Source organism: Eupeodes corollae, chromosome 2, assembly GCF_945859685.1.
Source record: "Eupeodes corollae chromosome 2, idEupCoro1.1, whole genome shotgun sequence".
Classification (NCBI taxonomy): domain Eukaryota; kingdom Metazoa; phylum Arthropoda; class Insecta; order Diptera; family Syrphidae; genus Eupeodes; species Eupeodes corollae.
Window position 1 is genome coordinate 57,262,782 of NC_079148.1, and position 23,294 is coordinate 57,286,075.

General features: G+C 35.8%; 1 protein-coding gene across 1 annotated transcript; it reads left to right on the forward strand.

Annotated features, from left to right (window-relative positions):
- Nucleotides 1–4,034: 4,034 nt before the first annotated feature.
- LOC129948280 (polyhomeotic-proximal chromatin protein-like) lies at nt 4,035–23,294 on the forward strand. The gene is made up of 7 exons (XM_056059219.1): nt 4,035–4,812; nt 17,486–17,607; nt 17,672–19,105; nt 19,235–19,592; nt 19,657–21,200; nt 21,833–22,120; nt 22,195–23,294. Exons 1-7 carry the CDS (start codon nt 4,775–4,777, stop codon nt 22,785–22,787), a joined length of 4,377 nt encoding a protein of 1,458 aa, XP_055915194.1. The 5' UTR covers nt 4,035–4,774; the 3' UTR covers nt 22,788–23,294.

Genomic DNA, 23,294 nt, shown 5'->3' on the forward strand with positions numbered 1-23,294 from the left:
TCTTAAAAGGAGGGATGAGTGATAAAATCCAACAACTTTACTAGGGGCAAACTGGTTTTTCTCCTTTCTATAAAAATAGATTACAGTTTTTTGGTAGAGGGGATTAACATGACAGCTTGGTTGCTTATTTAAGAAGAAAAAAAAAAACAAGTCAATTTATGGCATGGGTTGCAAATAAAAGAGAAAAAAGATAAAAATGATTTTTCGTTACTTTTTCTTTTTTTGAACATTCATGTTAAAATTGATTAAAATCTTATACATGAGTATTGGTAAGTCATATGGAATAGTGTTGGTATTAACTGTATTGTGTATTGTTGTTACTTATTTAACATATCGTGTTGTGCGCAGTCAACAGTATAGTTTCCCTTCTTCTTTTCTTTTTTTTTTCTTGTTTTGTTTCTTCCCTCTACTTTTTATGAACGAGTTTCATATCATTTTTGTTTGCTTTTTGTATCTTTGAAGTTTGTGCGTTGGTGTTGGACGCTCTGAAGTCGACAAGATGAGATGACTAACAACACGCGTGTGAACCTACTGCGTATATTACTGTGTGTACGTAAAGTAGTGTACACATGATTATAACATTTTGCCCCCCAAGTTGTTTAAGAATTTAACGCACTTTGATTGTTTAAAATGAAATTCAAGATGAATTCCAATTTCAATTGAAACAACACGACATTTTAGAAACTGACAGCATGCGGCATACAGCAATGAAAGTTTTTCAGCTTCGCCGCTTATAATTTTGTAAAATTGATTGCCGGGGATTCGTTTGATAGGGGTTGTGTATCTAATATAAATGTAGGGTGGGGGAATATACAAATTTGAATTAGAAATGATGAAGACAAAAATAGGTTGATAGGTACCTATCTATACCTTTCTAGATATTTTAATTTTGCGACCACACCCTGAGACAGAAAACTTTTGCGCCGAATCATTTTGAGCTTAGATAAGTATATATTTAGGTACATACCTATGTGGGTATATTTAGCGATTAAAATATAGGTATAGATACCTAGGTAAGTATAGAATTGCTTTGGTGCAGATTTTAGTGGTGGGGGTGCATAATAATTTAATCATCATTAAAAAAAAATAGATAAAGACGCGTGTTGTTATAGCTGTAATCGAATGGAGGGGATAACGAAGTTGTTACCTTTGTTGGTAGTTGAGGGGAAGGGGTTGATTTGTTGTCAAACAAAGAATTGCTGCATGTAATGTCTACCTTAGGAATACGCATAAGGTTACTTGTTAAATAGTCGCTTGCCATAAGTTCGATGATTCATCAAAGCAGGAACCTATGGTTTTGAGGTGTTTAAGGTACAGATGAACCATCATATCTAGGTAGGTAGCTACTAATGACTGCACTTTTGATTGTGAGCATCACAAGCCTTCGCTTTCCTAAAACCCTGATAGGTATTTGCATTGTATGTTATTCCTGTGCTCGCATCTTATTGAAATCCTAATGACCTCACCCTAAAAACCTTTGTCCTGAAGACTATAGTTCACTAATTCGGTTTCCAAGCTTTCAAACCGAGACTAAGGCAGACCCGCAATTCTGGGACTCATTCGAACGTTTAGTTGACTTCTTGAACTTAGAAGGTTCTTTTTCAAGGAGGTCCTTCACTATGGGAAGAAACATCTAAATTTCTGTGTTGCCAATTTAAGATTCTTCTAGACAAGCAAATAAAGCAAAAGTACCTCATTGGATACAAGCTTACATACAAATCGGTACTTATTAGGTACTTTTTCAACTCATACCTACTCTTTTTATATGGGGAAGTTGAGATCTGGAGATAAGTAGGAACTATGAATTCTACTTTACGTGCTAATCAACCACTGATGAGCTTATGAACTTATCAATGATGGCTCTAAACCGAAATCGTTTCATATAGCATGAGAAAATGAAGTCAATACCTACTACCGACTAAAGGTTTAGGATCAGTTACATCCATAATAGGTATAAAGACTTACGTCACCTTGAAACAGCATTCTAGACGTACGTAGAGATTTTTTCAAGGATGGTAGAGGTTACTGCCAGACATCTATATGAAGCAAATTACCAACAATCTTTAACGTATGTATGAAGGAAGCTTATTAATGAGCTTTGATCCCTCGGTGGTATCAGCTCCTCTGGTTTTGATGGTCTTTTTGATGTTTAACTTTTTTAGGCATGTCGCTAAGAACAGGCAGGCAGATTCTTTAAAAACGCAATTATGTATCATAATTTTTACTAATTGCTAATTTATCATAATTCAAAAGTAAAAGCCAATACAAAGAAAACGAATTAACCTTGGTAGGTACCTAGGTTCCTGAATTCGTGTAAATAGGTAAACAACGTTCCTTCAAAGAGCATAACTTAATGACTGCCTAATGATTATTGCAAAAATTAATGCTTCCTACTTGAAATATGCGTACTCTTGACACTTATTGATGACATGACAACGCAGAGGTTAACCTAGGCATTTTACAAGCTTGCCTACCTATAAGGTACTTACTTACTTCACTTACTAGTGCTTACGTCATCCCTCATAAATAATGACAGGTGCATCAACCACCCAAGTATCATCAAATAATGTTACCTATAACCACCACTCTTCTCCCCTTTATAAACTCAACACCAACACTCTTTATAGGTACATAGATACAAGGACCTACCTACATACATGTATATAAAACTATAGATATAGTTTTGTAATAATTACCATTCCAACAAAAGGGAAGTCCGCCGAAAACCAATTAAAATAAAAAAAAATGTCCTCCATGACTGAAAATTGACTAATAAGAGGTCATTTCCGCTCTTCATTAATTTCACACATCCCTCTGACTTCATAAAACGTAAGAAAAGAAAAAAAAAGAAACAACTCCAACTCATACCTACATCAAATTTGTATTCCCTTGATTCCTGTTTTTAACTTCAGTTTTTTTTTCCTGTTCATCACCTTTCCTACCGCGAGATCTTTGCTTATCCCAATCCCCCTATCCATCCATTTCCATAGCCATACAACAATATTATTTCTTCTTTTTATGTTTGAATTCCCCTTTCGTGTAGGTACACTTCATTTTTCTTTTTTATCATCCATCGACTCCCATGGTAATAAATTTTATTTGATTTTGTGTGTGTTTTTTTTTTTTGTTTAATTTACTTCTCAAACCAAGTTTTTGTTGTCGCATTCCAACCGAAGTGAAGCAGAGGTAATTTATTATATTCATTTCGTTTGCGTTCGTTCATTGTCATGCCATATTGCTATGCCATAATATAAAAGAGATAAGAGAAAAATAGGAAAAAAAGAAAAAAACAAATTACAATAAAAATAGAAAAGGAAAACATTCATGTTTCTTGTGTCTCGGCACATGCGTCAAGAGGAGAGAGAACGAATAAGAGATCGTGAATCTCATAAACACGCTGCCTGTGTTTGAAAGATATAATAACCAACACACGCATTTCCATATTGCCTGTAGGTAAGAGTAGAGGAAGAAAAGGAAAAAAAGAAACAAAACACAATATGGCGGGGATAATAAATGCCTGTGGTGTATTTGTTGTATGGACGGGTACTTTCATTTCTTTTTTTTTGCGGGACGTTTGAAGAGGGTTGAAAGAGGGATTATTGGAATGGTGGTGTTTTTTTTTTTCTTTTCATTTTCTTTGTCAAGCTGTGAATGTGTGATGTGTTATGAGGTGGTATTAGTAGTAGTAGTAAAAATAAAGAATAATCCCCCCAGGGCTTGGGTTTTCGAATCCGACGCGCTGTGGCGTGCCAGATGTGTAATATTGTCATAATTTCCCATTAAATTGTTGTTGGGAAAAGAAACATGGCTAAATCCAGGCAGAAATTGAATTCCATGTTATAGAAAATTGTGTAAGCGAAAATGAGACAAAGTGAGAAGCATTTTTTGTGCTGCTCTTACTTGCAGTCTTAGGCATTTGCCTCTGGAGAGGTTGTTTGAATTTTGTACACCACTGTTGTTCGTCGACTGTAAAACGGGTTTTTACACTTCAAATCATACCAAAAAACAGAACCACTGCTGCTTGCACGAGCACGACCACGACGACGACGACGACGACGGCTCCTTTTGTGTCGTCTCCTTCACAGTCTCGGTCTCAGTCTGACAAAAATTGTAGGAGAGTTTGGTTGTGCTAAAAAGGATAGAGCTCGTCGTTCGGTGATAGATAGTGATACAGTTTTGTACATGGATGTGTATATGTGCGCGCCATAGAAGTGGATATAAAAAAGAATAGCCTAAAGAAGTGGCATCGTTCGCCGCCAGAGTGCATCATCTTCCTCTCCCCCCTTATGATATATAAAATCCCCTTGTTTAAGTGAAGTTTAGTCAAAACTTATAACAACTTGACTAAAACAAAAAAGAAAGAATAAACGGTGAAAATGCATAATTTCTGTAAATACAATTCGCGAAAATGGACGAAAAGTGAACTGAAGTGACATAATCTTGTAAATCTCAATTCAAAGGTGGCGTTTATTTGTTTGAAACAAAAACAAAAAGAAATAAAAACTTACACTGGTCCTTTTTTCTTTTGATTTGATTGTTGTAACTTGTAACGAAAAATTTAACCAAAAATTGAAAAGATAAAAGAGGAATACCTACTTAAGAAGAAAAAAAAACCTCCCACTCTACCTACAACATACACATAATTTTTGTTTAATGATTTATGACTTCAGTTCTGATGTGTGTCGTGGTCGTTGTTGTTTTCTTATTCGTTATTTTGTTTTGCACTGCATTCTTGTGTTAATGTATGATTTTAGTTTGTTAATTATTTTCTTTAATGATGGATCGTCGTGCCTATAAATTCATTTCGAAAAGGTATTTCTTAATTTTTTTTGTTTCATTTTTTTTTTCTATTTAATTTTTCATTTTGCTTATTCTCCTTTTCTTCTTTGCTTTCATTATTATCTTTTCTTTTCGCTTTTGTTTTATGCTTCAAAATTCTACAGCAAAAAGTGCTTATACCTACAACCTATCTATACATATGCATAGCGTAGTTTAGTTGTTTTTGTAATTTGTTTTATTTTTGCTCATACGTGTTTTGCTGTCTTCTCGTTCTTGTTCTCTTATTCTCGAAAATCGAAACAACCGGTTATTGTAGATAAAAAGTGGAAGAAGTAGAAGCATAGAGACGTTAAAATAATTACGATGGGGGAGAACCGAAACTGAAATATGTTCAGGAGGGCAAGACCAACAAAAACAACACAAAACAAAAATCGAACCACATCCAAACAGAAGGGAGACTGTTTTTTTAATGCTTCATTTCCCCTCTCTGTTTCTCTGCCATGCATGACATTTGTTCTTTCAGTCTCGTATCCAGCAAAGACCCAGCACAGTACAGCACACATTATTTTATACTTATACACAAGAAAAAAATACAGTCCCATAGTCGGTCGCCGTCGTATTTCTCGTTTCATTTCGTTTTTTTTTTGTATTTTGTCGTGATCTTCATCTTTTATTGTTTGTGAAAATAATCAATATCTTGCATCTCGTTTTGGGTCATGTAGAAAATGGATGTTTGTTGAAATGGCGCAATTTGAATGCGCGCTGTCAGGCTGTCGTTGTGCCTTCTCTACCCTCTGTTCTGTTACTCTGTCAGCCCCCCGCCGAACGACATTTTCGTTTTCAAACTTTTTCCCTTTGAGTTTTCTCGTGTTGTTTAAAAAAACGTTAGACGGAGACGGACAAGAACAAGGCAAAAGAAAAAAAAAAACATCATTATCATCAGCTTTCGCAACATGGATACTTTTGAACGTTGAATTCATGTTTGTTTTTTCTTCGGTTCGGGGTCTTGCCTTGGTTGGCGTTTCGTTTGGTTTGGCTTGGCGCTGCTGCCATTGCTTTTGCTGTCAAAGTGTTGTCGAAAAGAAAAGAAGAAAGACGGGGGACGAAACGAAACGGGACGACGACAGCGACGTTTAAGGTTTAACAAAAAGAAACACCGCCATATTTTATTAATTCTTGTGTGATTGAGATTGAGAACTTGAAATCGGTTGTTTCGAACGACAACGCACGGTATACGGCGCACGGGCCACGGGACGCTACAAAGACGAACCAAAGTTAATGTGGGAAATTATTATGCAAAGTGTCTGCCTAATCAATGGTTTTTGTGTTCATAATGGTTGTGTGCCTGTGCTGATCTTTCTCCCTCTGCTGGTAAAAGAGAAACTAGATGTCTTCAGTTAATAGTTTTTTTAAGTTATCTCGTTTTTCTGTTTCTCTTGTTGGCCATGTTAAATGTGTAAAAGTATTATTCTTGTCACTTTTGTTTCAGTGCGTGTGATGCGGTCTTTTTCCTTTTTTATTTTTATCAAAACTAATTTTTGATTAGTGCTCTTATCGGCCAAAGAAATTGTTAATAATTGTAATGAAGTGTGTTTTCTTTATAAAATATATATATGTACATTAATACTCGTACATAGCTAATAGGATGGCGGGGAATCAACTTGAAAGGGATGGAGCTAGTTAATGTGATTAAATTTTGTATTTTTGCTTCTGGCGATGGCGAAGATACTATTTGTACATACCTTTAGCTACATACATATCTACCGTGCCCACCTACTTATTGCAATATTTTGTTAATTTACTGTGAGGGGTGTGTGTGAAATATTAATTTTCGTGCCAATTTGAATCACCAGGGACTAGACTTGTTGTTTGGTGGAGGAGTAGCTATAGGTAGATTGTTTTTTGTTTATTATTTTTATTTTTTGTTGTGTGGGAGGGACGCAGCGGGTGCGAGAAGAGTCTTGTTTCAAATTTTATGTCAGGGAGATTTAATTATACCTTCGTCATCCTTTTTTTTTTGTTCAAGTCAAGTCAAGGTTTGGTTATTTGATTAATGTTTTTGAAATGGAAACGATGTGCTATCCCTTAATCCTTATAGATTTCTAACTACCTGTTTTGTTAAATGAGGAATGAGTTAGATTTTTGTATAGGAGTATATGCAGTGGGATTAGGTAGGTACCTAAACTGGATTCTCATATCGACTAGATTTATTAAGTATTTTAGTAAAAAGTTGATAAATGATTTACACAAACAATACATTTTGTTACATAGGTACATCCTTTTGCGTTTAAAAATAAGCTATAAGCAAAAATCCAAAAACCTTCACGTATTTATGTAGGTTATGTGAAACACATTGGGCATATTCACAGTCATATTTTAAACCCGAGTCTATTTTAATTGGAGTCTAAATTTAACTTATATTTACATACATATGTATGTATGTAAGTTAGACACAGCTGATATTCATAAAGAATTTGGAAGCTCTGCTAAGTTAGAAACAGCTTAAAGGTATATTCTACTACAATTCTAGTCAAATTTAACTTAAAACTGTGCAAAATGGCTTGCAGAGGGGAACAAAATAAATTGAGTTAGCTGGGACAGCCACAATTTTTGAAATCTTTTAAATTATTCTATTTACTGTAAGTTGAGAGATTTTATGAAATCGCGATGGTGCTTATTAGTCTTGGAGGCACGCAGATATTAGCAAACCTTTCATTGAATTTAGTAGTACCCGTGGCATGATGGTTAGTGCGATGGACTGTCATGCGAGAGGTCTTGGGTTCGATCACTGCCTATGCCACCTAAAGTTTTTTTCACGGGTAGTGTCTTTTAAGAGGAATTGACAAATTCTCCAAGAATAATTCTTGTCATGAAAAGTGCTTTCTCAAATTTGCCGTTCGGATTCGGCTTAATACTGTAGGTCCCTTCCATCCCTGACAACAGTACTCGCACACAGGAATTGTTGAGAGTTGTCAGTCACTAGGCCTTAGTTCTCAAAGACACTGTTGGGCCACCCAATTTATTTATTTATTTCGTTGAATTTCGATTTTCAATATTTAGAAGGTCAATCGTAAACTTGAAAGTTTTTTTTTCTCAAATTGATACCTTTCATACAAATCATTCTCATCTATTTCAAAGAGGTCCATTAGGGCTTAGTAGAGCTTTCATTTTCTGTTGGTTGGATGGTAATATTCCAACATCCAGCAAAATATCAAAATATTGATACACCTTTGTAGATATATGTATGTACACGCTTAAGTCTTTTGACATTTTAGTTTTTGTTTTTAAAGTTTCTAGCAACGTAATTTTCTCAATCAGTTTGTTTATTTTTGACGTTTTATAGATTTAAAAAAAGTTTAAACATATGTTCCGTTGTGTTTATTTTTAGACTCCAGGTTATCATTTTAAAATAGGTATGAATAACATAAACTGAAGTTTAGTTTAGCAAAGACAAAATCAGAACTTATCAATGGACTATGAATAGGGTCCATTAAATTTAGATAGGTTTTACTCAAAGTTTTTTGTATTGTTGTTTTCCTTGAAATTATATCTGTTAAACCAAAAAACAGTACCTACATGTTCCTGAGTAGGAAGGTATCTACATATCCTATACCTTGAAACAAATGAGTAGGTTGACCAATATAAAACCTAACACTAGACAGGTTCATATTTTATTATTTGAAACTGATTGCACCAGCGTAGTAGCTCGTAAAGAACCAGGGCCTAGTTACTTACACATATATAGGTATATCTCAACCACTCCTTTGTGGGAGTAATTTCAGGGATGGAAGGTTTTTTACCGAATTTGACTTGAAAGATTGAGATGTGTCAAATCCTCGTAAGTGGGTGGCAATATATAACTACCCGTACAAAAAATAGGTGTCACAGATAGGGATTGAAGGCAAGAGTTTGGCATGAAAGTTCTATGCATCATAAAGCCACGGATATTATACTTCTCTACCTATTTAAAAGAATATTGGGGTACAAGGCTTGTCTATGAAATGGTATGTGATATGGTTCTAAACCCCTTCTGTAAATAGATACCCATTTGGCGGAGATTTCGTTTTAGTTTTGGAAATATTCAGCCAAAGATTCCTCGAAACCCTACGTGTTTCAATAGCCGACTGCCTGTTTTTTTTTTGATTAGATTATTTAATTACTCTAGTGGCTTGTAAATCATTGACTCGGCTTAAGCAGCTATCCATTTTTTGGCATTTTCATTTCCCTGTTTGTCAAAATGCCCTCGGACTAGGAAGAGGGTTTACTCTTGGCTTCGCTGAGTAAACGAAGCTTTCTACATCATTGCTTTACTAGTTTAGCTTCGTAACATTGATGGATATGTTCTTGAAAAATATGTCTGTTTTTGTTGTCGTAATTTAGGGAAGAAAGAACCGCAAGTAGATAGCTACCTACTTCAGCTTGAAAAACACTACAGTTGTCCCGTAGCTTTATTGATCTCTATAGGGGTAGATTTCCGAAGCGATACCAGACCTTAACCCCTCCCCTGTTAAATACTGATACATAATTTTTTTTTTTGTAATCCTGTTCTCCATCCAATTCTCGCTAGTAGGTATTTCTGTAAGGTTAGCTGGGTTTAAGTCTTTGTAAGCCTTTAAAAAGTTTGAGTGTCCATATCAATAATGTTTTTAATGTTTCACTTATTTAGACTAGATAAGGGCTCAACTTTCCATTACCGCAGCACGAATTTCGACTCGCGTTTTTTTTTATTCGATAGATATGTGCAAATAAATAATAACTATAGCAATTTAAGAGCGAGGAAACATTTATTTCTATTTTTAATTAATTTTTAAAGTTCACTTTTTTCCATACAAAACACTCAAAAATGGTTGATTTTGACATTATTTTCTTCCCTGTTTTATGTTCAGTGTTGCCATACTTGTTTTTTTTTCTTTGTAATTTCTTTTATTTTAGTGCTCAAATGGAAAAGTACTTTGCATATACCCAAACTCGCACCCACCCCAAATCCTATAGTGACCCCAAGTAGGGGGGTTGCAGGGGGGCAGCATGCCCCCCCTTACATACCTAGCTCTTAGTACGCCGTGCTATCAATTAAAAAAAACGTGTTTTAGGCTCAAAAAATGCAATACAAAAAAGTAGGGTTAAGTCCGAAAAAGAAAATATTTTTTTTTATGACTTAAAGTTGTTTCCTCGCCCTAATATTTAAAACATGTTCTATTGAGGCCCCTACCTAACTGTAAAAAAAAAATCAGAAGGAAATTCGTGCTGCGGTAATGGAAAGTCGCCCCTAGATAAGTTCTAATCCGGATAGTTTTGGCCAGTTTCATAATTTGAAACATGACACTTAAAGAAAAATGAACTCTTCTCAAAACCTGAGATATGAGAAACAACCAATTGCAAACATATGTCGTCCCTAAAATCACATAAATTAGACAAACTCATGTTAAACTACTGCTTAATTTTTGGTAGCTGCTCTTCTGAGCACTTCAAATTGATTTTATAAAGTAATATAAACTAATATGAAATTTCCAAAATTACTACGAATAAAACCAAAAATACAAATTCGAAATGTCATTTTCATTAACACCTTCTTGTACTTGCATTCCTTAAAACCGCATAGAATTTTCATTTACTTACAAACAAAATTAATTTGAAATTTAAAGCGGTTTCAGAGACCGCATAAAGGTGCTTAATTGACTAAAGTATAGTGTAGGTGTTTAAGGGTTAAAAAGATCATTAGTTGTTTCTTTGATATTGATACTTGGAATTCTTGTTCATGATAAACTCTGTTCAAAGGAAAAGACAAAGTAATTTCAAGAAAACCCCATTTTCTTCTAAAAATGATAAACCTACCTAGTAGCTATGTACCTACATCCATAAAATAAACTCGCCAGTTATTCAGACAAAATGAAAAAATGAATACATACCAGGTTGGTAGGCAGGACAGGGGCGATGATTTTGTTCAATCCCCTTACTTCTAAAATTTGCTGCTATATCATTGATTTTTTTTTTCCTTTGGTACATTTGGGTTAGGAATATTGGAATCTTTTATGTATAGATGGACATTGGAACAATGGACAGTTTAAACTGAATGCACAAGCACATGGCATTCAGTGATGAAGTTAGGTACCTATAATAAGAAATGCAAAACGTACTTATTCAAAATCGAGTCAGCTTTTGACTTACTGTTGCAACTACAGATCTACTCGCTTGTAAAACCTATAACAAACTAGTGACCGTGACCTAGGTAGGTTTATCATTTGGTTTACCTATTAACATTTAAGCGTTGATAAATGCTTCACAGAAAATCAAAGACATACATAAGTCAATGACTTAGAACTTGTTCATATTTAAATCTATGTACCACAATGTAGTTGTAGGTATATTTTATGTGGTTTTTAAATTTAACCTTCCGATAGTGGGGTTACCCATCATCCCACTACTTTTTTATAAAACCTCAAAAGAATACTTTTCTCAGTTTCTTTTTATGTAAATTCTCGATCTTCAATATATTATAATGATTGATTTTCAGTTGCATTACTGTTTTTTTTTTTATAAAAGGTGATGGGACCATGAACAACAGCAAATGTAATTCACTAAGGCAAATAAGCCTTGCCTTCCGAAGGTTAAAATTGTACCTTAATGGGGAATTTAATTATTGTTAGAATTATTTAAATATGTATGAAAAATAAATTCGTGTCTAGCTAACCTATTCATTTAGAAATTAAATTACCAACTTCACGTTTTAAACAGGAATATGAATGTGGAAAGTCCTATGCAGACAATATTAGTTCGATTGTCTAACTTTAGAAAAAGGTGCTAACAAATTTAATTCGTTTAGCTCTATAATGTTAAACGATTGTATGTAGGTACCTTTTCCAAAAAAAATATTCAAGTTTAACACCTAAACGCTTCTTTTTGTTTTATTAATTAATTAGTTTATTAGAAAGGCGTCACTTCTATGATATTAATCTATATGGGTCTATATAAAATTTAGAATGGTAGCGTTAAAAACCTATTTAGTGTCGTGTCACTTTATAAGTATTAATTTTAAAAGTATAAGTTTTCCTTTAGTACCTATCTACTGTTGGTCAATGTTATTTATTTATACGCATTAGGGACCAAGGCAAAGTATTCTGCCAAATGTAGATTTTAATTACTATGCAGCTCCACCCAATTCCGCTTTTCTCAGAATTCCACTGTAAAGGTTGTCGTTATAGACACTTGCATCCTATTTACTTCTATATTTACGTCTAGTATCTTTCCTCAAGTATTTTGAAATTCGCTTCTCAGTAATTTTTTTTCATAAATGACGAAGGAAGATAATGACCATGATTTATAGTGTTCTAAAATTGACAAGTCAAAAATTTGCTTTTGTAGGGTTCAAAGTAATGGAAGGCTATAATAAAATCTGTCATAAGATTTCTTTTAGTAAAATTCTCACTCCAATGTGTCCAGAGTTTTTTTGCAATAAAATAAACAAAGACTTTGAAAAAATCTTCTTGTTTAATCCTTCAGCAAGTTTTCTCTTGTAAATAAAGGACTTGACACTCGTTAAGCTTAAGCTAAGTACACCTTTTGAGAATTAACGAAAGTACCGCATTTATCAGAAAAAGTGCCATTCAACTCGTTCGTTTTGATCTTGATTAAAATTCTTCTAATATAACGGAGAGATGAATAATACAAACATTGATTTAGAAATTTTGACATTTATTTTATAACCGTCAAGTAATTCTGAACATATCAAAATGTGTTCAAAATTCAAGACAATTTACAAAGTAATAAAAACATCCTCAATCAAAAACTCATGTTTGTAAAATTGACCTACATTTTGGGAAGTAAATGTAAATCTAAAATATCAATCAACAAATATCACACTTGTAAAATTTGTATAGCTTCATTTATTCAAGTTTTCGAAATATCCTACTTTTATATTATATTCCAAAATAAAACCAGTTTTCTTTTTATTAAATAAATCCAAAAGAGTATGATAAGGAACGGAGAAAAACCTGCTTATAAAACAACGAATGATCCTCTGACCACAGAATTAAATATTGTTCTTGGAAGGTACATCTATTCATGGATATAAAATTAGAGATAAAAACAAGGTATAGGCAGGTACCTAAGCAAACTGGTTTGGTTTTGAATGTTAAAACGCATATATCGTTCTGGGACCCAGCAACCTGACTATGTAACTCGATTCTACAAAGAAATTGCTCGAATTCGAAAAATTGGTACTATGTATCTATTTGACTACTTTCGAACATACGAGAATCGAATAGTTCTAGTAGTGCCAACTATATTTTTATGAACTTGCGAATAAATGAGGAACTACGTAACTCGAAAGTAGAATTCAAAACAAGGCAAAATCGAAAATAATCACTCTACAACAAATGTGCTTGCGAGCGAAGTTTTTATTTGTCAAGGTGTAAGTCAAATGCTAAATATAAGTTCCATCTACCACCCCAATTACACCTGGAATTCGTGATTTTCCAAAAATAGCGTTTTAACTTTCGTTTCTCTCCTCATTGATTTCAAAATTCATTATCAGAGATTTTTCGATTGAGGCTAAAACTTCGGCAAGTATTTTTGTCATGGTTTGCTATGCAATTTCAGCGTTCTTGTCACCATCGAATTGGTTTTGGTAACATCCTGTTGCCTATAGACGGTGGAAACTCTTTCGTCTTGACAGCTTTTACCAAAAATGTACCTCTTTTCGCAACAAAACTGTTCAAAAAGTTCGTAGGGCAAAGTCCGCTTTGTGTGCAACTCTCATCAACGCGTCTTTAGGAAGTAAGCAAATTTGGAAAAATTTAAAGAATATCCTATCCTATGCTATAGGCCTTGATAATATGCACCCTTCGTTTTTGAAAATTATTTTACCAACGCTCTTGCCTGTTATTACCCATATTTTTAATGTCCATCTTGATACAAAATGAATTCCCAACACAATTTAAAAGGGCAAAAGTTTTACCCATTCCAAAAACTTCAAAAAGAGACGAATTTAGGCCAATCTCATTTTTATTAAAAGTTTTTTAGAAAATTATACAAAAACAAATGAATTAGTTTCTTAATCTGTTCAGTCTATTAACCCCCAAGCAATCAGACTTTCGAAAAAAAAACAGTTGCATTACAGCTTTGTTAAATGTCTCGGAAGATAAAGGGTGTCCCAAAATTATCGCAAGATTTGAATTAAATAGAAAACGCCGTTTTAAGTCTTTTGATAGTTATATTTTTATTGATTCGTAAAGTACATAGGATAGGATTATGTATGGAATAACACATCGGACAAATGGCCTCCACCGCTTTGCATGCACATGCGCACTCTTTTGTTGAAATTTTCCATGACCATTCTGCATAATTGTGGCTGAATTTCGTTGATGCAGCGTTGAATCTCCTCCTTTAATACACGGGTTGTTGTGGTCTTGTTGACATAGACTTGTGATTTCAAATAACCCCATAAATAGAAGTCTAATGGTGTTAAATCACACGATCTAGGAGGCCAATTTTGATCACCGAAACGAGAGAGTACACGACCTGGAAATGTCTCATGCAGTAATTGAATTGTTTCACGGGCTGTATGACATGCGGCACCGTCTTGTTGAAAGCACATATTGGACACATCAATATCATCCAATTTTGGCAGAAAGAACTGTGTAATCATGTCGCGATATCGAGCACCAGTAACAGTCACTGCTTGACCAGCATCATTTTCAAAAAAAAATTTGGCCCAATTATGCCTAAATCACAAACACGCTTCAGCTTCGGCTTCGTCTGCGTTACGCTGGGCTTGCTTCGAGGTTGCTTTGATTGACATTTCTATTATTTCATCCCTCCAAAGAGCAAATATTTTGTTTGTTGACATTTTTGTACAGCTGTTGAGCTGTCAGACAAAACAAATGTTCAGATAATTGAACTAGAGCTTTCGTTCGGAGTCACATTACGTTACATTACGTTCTTTTCCTTACGATTGTCAAACGAAACGTGAGGTCGAAGCTCCATTGTGATAGCATGCATTGAATTCCTATGGCTGAACTCGTAAACGTCAGGCGAAGCCGAAGCTGAAGCGTGTTTGTGTTTCAGCCATTATGCCTCCAGCCCAAAATCCACACCATACAGTCACGCGTTGTGTATGGATTTGTTTTTCGACAATGACCTGTGTGTTCTCCGAACCCCAAATGCGGCAATTTTGGCGATTGACAAAGCCATCAAGATGAAATTGTGCTTCATCGCTTAGGATGATTTTGCTCGAAAAATCAGGGTCCATTTGTTGATGTTCAATAATCCATTCAACGAACTCTCTTCTCTGTCCATGTTCATTAGGCTTTAATTGTTGTGTTAATTGAATTTTGTAAGCATGAAGACACAGATCTTTGGTGAGTATACGCTGTAGAGAGGTTCTTGAAATTTGCAATTCTTGTCCACGACGTCGAATTGAGGTTCCTGGATTGTCAGCAACACTCTCACGCACTGCTTCGACATTCACATTTGAACGGCTTGTTTTTGGACGACCAGTGTGTTTGGCGTCTCCAACGGATCCAGTCTCCATGAATTTTTCAATTAATCTCTTCACAGTTGACAAAGTTAAAACACTATTCCGACCATATTTTGTATGAAATTTTCGAACTGCAGCCGCCAAGCTTTTTTTGAAATATTCTTTAATAATGAAGACACGTTGTTCTATCGTGTAACGCTCCAATTTTAAAAACCCTATACTGTTAGCTGTCAAATTGCTTTTTTTCAGGGTTGCCAACACTTCACTGCACAAATGGCGGCAAATTCAAATCTTGCGTTAATTTTGGGACACCCTTTATATTAAAACTACTAAAGTTTTAAATTTGTGAAATAAAACAACCTTAAAAATATGTCATTTCAGTTATAACTTACGATATCCATTTTTTGAAGCTTGGTCTGTGGAGTTCCTTAGTATAAGCTCGGTTCAGTTCCAAATAAGGAGGTGACAAAGAAAAATAAAACACATATAATTCAATGTCATGGCCAAGAAATTAGCTTTATCATAAATATAAGGGTCCGTCCTCATGTTTTAGAAATGATTTAGGGGCAAATGACTGGCGCAGTTAATTTTAGTAAAATTTTGCATCAATTGTAACCGTATGTCAGCAATAACGCGCCGAACATTCTCTTCCAAGGCGTCATTCGACTTAGAATTACGTATCTGCATAGACAAACGACTTCAAATAACCCTTTAAAAATAGTCAATCGGAGAGGTCAAGACATCCACTGACAACTAGATTACTTTGATTGGTTTGGTGTATCGCTCCAAACGTGCATAAATGTTCACGATTTGAAAAACGGTTTTCAGGAGTAGTTCTATTCATTATGAAATTGATAATTTAAACTGAGCATAAATAAAGTGACAGCTATCAAAAAGACCTCCTCCAAAAAAAAAGGATAACCAGATTGAAAACCACACGTCTAAAAAATCCACCCGGTGTAATACAAATTTTTATGAAATTATCATAGGTGATAGGAGGGGTAACAAGAGAATATGATTTATTGGGAATTTAAAGCCAAGTTTGCAGAGCTCAATCTTTTGAGAGATTTAAATTTCATTGCGCCAAGACTTTTTTATGAAAGTCAATTTTCAACCTTTTTCATTCGCCATAACAATCAATTTTTTTACTGCCCAAATCCAAAAACGCCGTAAGCTATTATATTGTGATAGGAAAATTGTAGAGAATTTAACTATGCGAAGACGACATTATCATGACGGGCATGGGGTGTTCTTTTTTTCTGGGCTTACTTAAATCGCATAAGTTTTGTGGGATTAAAATCCGACGGTTGATCAATGAAATAGCTGATACCACTGAAATCTAACAGAATAATTCTAAGTGAACTCTCACTGTTAAAAAATATTTGAAATTTGTTTATCTATGAAATTAAAATCGATGGATCGATGAGGCGTTAATTAAACTCGAGTAAGGTTATCGACTTGACTAATCAGAGTCAATGATTCTACAAAAAAAAAGGAAATTAACTCTGATTAATTTTTGGAATAAAATCAAACTAATGATTCTGCAAACATTTAGTCACGTTTGATTGAGTCTTGTAAAGAACTTACTTAAATAGAATAAATGTTCCAACTCTTAAGGTTATGGTTGAAAGATTTACTATGAATTTTGTTTTAATCAAGAACCAATCGTTATAAATGCTACCTCCTACCTATATTTCAATAACACTTAAAAATTGTCAATTTATTCTAAGGATTTTTTTCTCTTAATGTTGATGGTAAAAAAAACTACACTAATTCACTGTCCAAACTAAAACAAAGCACTTTATTCAGCAGTTAACCTCTTTCATATTTTTTTGCATTTGCGCTGCAGAAAATAAGCTGCATTTAAAAAATCCATTATCGCTTTTCTTATTCCAAAACGTTAACACGAACATTATAAGCACATTTTTCTAATCACTGCATGCACGGATCCTTTCATGATTTTTAACTTTAAAAGCTTTGATAAATCATATCATAGTTTAATCATTCCTTTCAAACATTATTCCTTATAACTTCAGGAAAAATTCAGGCAGTTTTGTTTTCGTTTTAAAGCTTGATTTAAGTTTTTTTAAACACAAATAATGTTTTTTTAACTTTTAACTTTTTTTCCTCTTACCACTTTACTCTCCACAAATATCCCTTATCATACAGAACACAAATAAAATCACTTTTTATTGAAACTTTACTAAAAATGTTATATTTTTTAACTTTCAGAACGGATATTGAGACAGAACCGAACACAGCCAATACCTATTTACCTTCGCAGCCTCTCAAAGATAACTCAAATATACGTATCATAAAAATTGTCAATTCAGAGACAACTCATACATCAGTAGGTAAATTATAAACAAAACAAAATAATTTAATTTTCTTGTATATTAATAAGTTTTTATTTAACAGAAAACTCATTAGGAGAAACAAAAACTCAACAGCAACAACAGCAGGATCAACAAATCCAACAACAGCAACAACAAACCCAGCAACCGCAGCAATCACAACTTAATCAGAAAACACCAGAGAGACCTCTAAAGTGTCTGGAAACGTTGGCGCAAAAGGCTGGAATAACATTTGATGAAAAATACGATTTGCCACCAACAACATCCCAGCAGCAACAACCACAACAACAGCAGCAACAACAACAGCAGCAACAACAACAACTGCAGCAGCAGCAGCAACACCAACAACAACAGCATCATCATCAACAACAACAGCAACATCTTCAACAACAACAACAACATAATCATCATCATCAACAGACTATCATTACGATGGAAAAATCTCAGAGCCCAGCCCAAGTCTCGGGACCCCTTCAAATATCACCCGAGCAGTTGCAGCAATTACAACAGCTGCAACTACAGCATGCCTCTTCGTTCATCCAAGTCAAACAAGAATTTCCCACCCACAATAATTCCGAGTTGAAACATCAAATGATGGAACAAGCCAGCCAAGGACAGATGCAACAAATGCAAGTCATAGAGGGATCACCCAGCAGTCCGCATCAGCCTCCGTCCTCGATGGCAAATCAGCAACATTCTACTACAATAAGTACAATGTCACCGATGCAGCTTTCAGCCGGACAAGTGTCTGATTGGGGGCATGGTCGCACTGTTCAACTGATGCAGCCATCACTATCCAATTCGGGCTTTCTTCAGCAACTCTATCCACCCCAGGTGCTGATGTCCGGTAGCTTGATACATTCGGGATTGGGCCAACAGCCGATTCAACTGATTGCAGCAAGTAAGCCCTTCCCAGGTGGTGGCCCCCAAATGATAACTGCCACCGCCCAGAATAAACAAATGCTGGGCGGTAATACTGGTTTCAGTGGAACCTACATGCCGGCTAGCCAATCACCTCAGACACTGCTTTTTAGCCCTGTCAATGTTATCAGTTCACAGCCGCAGCAACAACAACAAAATATAATACAAACAATGACGACACAGGGCAATAAACAACAGCAGCAAGATGGACAGAAAAATTTGCAACAGAAAGTTGTGCAAAAAGTGACTACAACTAATTCTGTACAAGGAGGACAAGGCATGACTGGACAGGGCAACGGAAACCAACAGTCTTCCCAACAATGTGTTCAAGTATCGCAGCCAATGTCAACGACACAGATAATTGGGCCATTGCATCATGCCGGAGGTCAACAAATGCAAATAGCCGCCCCTTGGATGCAAAGCATGCCACCCTACACATGGAGCAATGGCCTTCAACAACCTGCCCTGCTGGCACAGAATCCGATAATAATTCGGGGCACTCAGCCAGACGGCACACAGGGAATGTTTATCCAGCAACCAACAACGCACCAGACAATACAAACTCAACAACCCAATCGTAAGTTTAGAATTTTCGAATTTTTCTTTTTTGCATAAAGCCCACCCTGACTTTTTCCAATTTTGGAATGTAGTTTTTTTGAATATACTTAAATATCAAAATAAAAAAACAATTTTAATTATTTTACAGAAACCCTAACACTTCAATGTAATGTTACTCAAACTCAAAACAAACCCAAACAACAACAACAGCAGCAAACAACTCAAAGCCAGCAACAACAGCAACAACAACAACACCAACAACAAGTGCAAAGGGCCCAACAGATCCTACCACAAAATGGTCCACAAATACGGCCAGCTAGTTCGGTATCCACTCAAACTGCACAAAATCAAAACCTTATCAAGCAAAAGATACGAAACAAACAACAGCCCGTTCGACCAGCATTGCCGGCAATGAAAACAGAAGTAGGCACCCAGAATAAGACTACCGGCATGCATCAGCTCGCACCACAGCAGATGCATCAAGTTGTTACTTCAGCGGGCAATAAGTATGTTCAAGACTGTTAGGAAATATTAGCAAAATTGTCAACTAATTTGTATGTTTTTTTTCAGAATGGTTGTGATGAGCGGTACACCAATAACAATACAAAATGGACAGACATTGGCACAGGCTGCTCAACAACAAGCTGCACAACAGCAAGTCGATAAACAACAGCAATTGCAGATGCAGCAAATCAAGCAGCAACAACAACAGCAGCAACAGCAGCAGCAGCAACAAGCTCTTCTCCAACAACAGTTGATTATGCAACAGAACTCAAATCAGCAATTACTTCAACAACAAATTGCCCAGCAAATTCAACTGCAACAGCAGCAGCAACAAGTGCAATCGGGCCAACAGCAAATCCAACTACAAGTATCCCAGCCCTATATAACACAGCAACAACAACAGCAACAAATTCAAAACCAGTTGATACAGCAACAACACCAACAACAGCTTCAGCAGCAACAACAACAGCAGCAGCAACAACAGCAACAGCAACGAGAGCAGCATTCGGCGGGAATAATTCATCAAATTGTTGTTCAACAGTCCCCGAATTCTCAACAACAACAACAGCAGCAGCAACAACAACAAACACAACAACAGCAGCAGCAGCAACAACAACAAGCCCAGCACCAACAACAGCAACAACACCAACAACAAGTTCAAGCTGCACACCAACATCAGCAGTCTCAAGCTGCGCACCAGCAAGCTCAGCAGCAGCAACAACAACAAGCTCAGCAGCAACAACAACAAGCTCAGCAACAACAGCAACAGCAGGCTCAGCAGCAGCAACAACAGGCTCAGCAGCAGCAGCAACAACAAGCTCAGCAACAACATGCACAGCAGCAGCTAGCACAACAACAAGCGCAACAACAAGCCCAACAACAAGCCCAGCAACAAGCTCAACAGCAACATCACGCAAACGTTCAACAGCAGATTACAGCAGTACCCTTTTCAGTGTCATCGTCGACATCTAATAATGTCCAACATGTTACGTACCAATCCAAGACGACGTCCTTGCCATCAACTGCAGTTGTAACAATTTCCACCCAAGCCGGACCCGTTGTCTCGAGTACAGTGGGCTTAGCCCAGACATCTCCAATGTCTGTGAATGCAATGTCAACATCACTTCAATCTGGCATGGTAGTTACCAGTGTTCCATCGCCATCACATCAGCAAATTGCCACATCTCCATCGCAGAATCCGATTCTTGCAATGGCATCCATGAATCCCAGCCTAATGCCATCTGCAGTTGCATCAGCAACATCTGGTCTTTCATCGCCCATTCCACCCAGTACACCAACAAAACAATCCTCGCCAACTGGTGCAGAATCCTCCAAGACACCACAACATCAAACTAACGGTAGTTCACCGTCCACACCTAGTACAACACAATCTACTACTACCCATACCGATGCTGCAACACAACTAAGTACACCACAAAGTAGCGCTGTTGAAAGTAAAGAGGGCGTCAAAGATGAACTATTAAAATCTCCTGTGAATAGCGAAGCCCTAAACGCAGCGCCTGCTGAATCGGTTAATGGCGAATCTATTCCAATGGATACAACACCATCGATACAACCTGGCGAGAAAACACCTACGAAAGCTTCTGCAGGTAAGACTATCTTTTGATTTTATTGTGTGTTCAATTTATGGCTAGAGTTAGAGTAGCTCACTTTTATCAAAGAAGTAAGTCAATTTTTCTAAAGGTTTCAACCTATCCTTGAGACTAAAGTTATATCTACGTTGTTCCATTCTTGATGTTTGTTTTAAAACGTTCACTTTTGAATTTCAATAAATCTTTATTGGATTTCAGGCAGCTCTGTTCCAAGTTCACTGTCTTAAGTTTCTCACAATAAGTTAGGTTAATCGGTTTTGGTGATTTGTCTATTTTCTCGACTATGCATTCAAGCAAGACTCCTTAAAAAAAAGACCTTAGCTCAGCCTTGCTGAAACTTTGGAGTAGTCCTTAAAGACTGTTGTCGATGAGTTAAACACCTTATTTTGAGGTGTGGCAACTTCGTTATCTGACGCTTAAGCATTTTTTCGAAGGACAGAACTTTTTTGTTAATCGTTTTTCAGCCGTTCTTGTTGAAAGGCTTTGCGTTATTTAGCTTGGGGTTAGATTCAAATATCTTCTAGTAGTTTAGAGTAATTTAAATGTTTAAAACTCCATATAACAAAGAAACTGCCTCAAAATGTAAATTATTCCTTACTAATTCATCATTTTTTCTGTTTAAATTTTAGGCATGAAATCTCCAAGTGTCAACGATAAGAAACAAGACACTGATTTAACTAAACCACAGCCAACAACACCAGATGAAACTGTTACAACAAAATCAACTCCAGTTAACACACCGAAAGCTGCTGCCGGAGCGACTACAATCAAAGCCGAGAAAGATCTACCCAAAGCAATGATCAAACCGAATGTTCTAACTCACGTCATCGAAGGTTTTATAATTCAGGAGGCTAATGAACCGTTTGCAGTAACACGTCAACGATACTCAGACAAGGATCAATCTGACGAACCTCCAAGTAAGTTTTTTTTTTTACTCCTATTCATCATGAATATGCTCTAAATTTATTTAATTTTTATTTATTTTTTTTAGAAAAAAAACAAGCTATGGAAGAGTCTATCCAATCGTCAAACTGTCTTCCAGCAGATATGATCGAATGCGAAACTTGCGGCAAGCCCGAACACAAATCCAAGCTGAAAAAGAAACGTTTCTGTTCACCAAACTGTGCCAGACAACGAAAGTCATCACTCAGCGAACAAAATTCCGATGTTGCTTCAATGCCAGCCTTGCCCAGTCCGAATTCCGAATTGAACACTTCTGTTAAATTAGGAATAGAATGTGCGCCGAGTGTGGAGAAACCGCTACCAATGGAAATAAGTTACCCAATTCCCAATAATGCAGTTACTCCTACAGTTTCCGCCCTGGAAGCGGCTGCGGCGGAGGAACCACCACAGATGGTCAATTGGACAGTGTCCGATGTGTGTGAATTTATCAAGAGTCTGCCTGGCTGCAGCGACTATGTCGATGACTTCGAACAGCAAGAAATCGATGGCCAAGCTCTACTGCTGCTGAAAGAGAATCATTTGGTGAATGCCATGGGCATGAAACTAGGACCGGCACTGAAAATTGTCGCTAAAGTTGAGTCCATGAAGGAAACAACTGGTGCTGAAAAGGAACAGCAATAAACTCCGCCACCACCGTCCTTCTAGGATACTTGTAAATAAGAAGCAAATGTTGTTGTATAGTTTTATTGTTTTTTTTTTATTATTATTTATTCTACCGCTAAAAAGTTATTATATCCGGGATGTAAATAGTATTATATAATTGCTCAAGAGTTAGGGAGAAGTGTTAGTTTCATTTCGATATATTTTTATTCTAAAATTAAACAAACAAAAAAGTCTATTTATGATTAATTCAGCAATCGACCTTTGCTTATCATAGTTTAACATTTAATTTAGTTTATAAATGCAATGCATTTAAAAGGAAAAACAAAGTATCATTAGGTATATTATGGTATAATTTCGTAGTTTTTGTAAGACAATGTAAATTTACGAAATTTTAAAACGGATACGAAGAAAAACATTATGTCGTTCAACATTTAATATTATAAAATTTAAAATGATAATTACTTTTAAGAACTTCAATAAAAACAGAGAAGAAGCTAAGGCTTAATATTATACATACAAATTAAA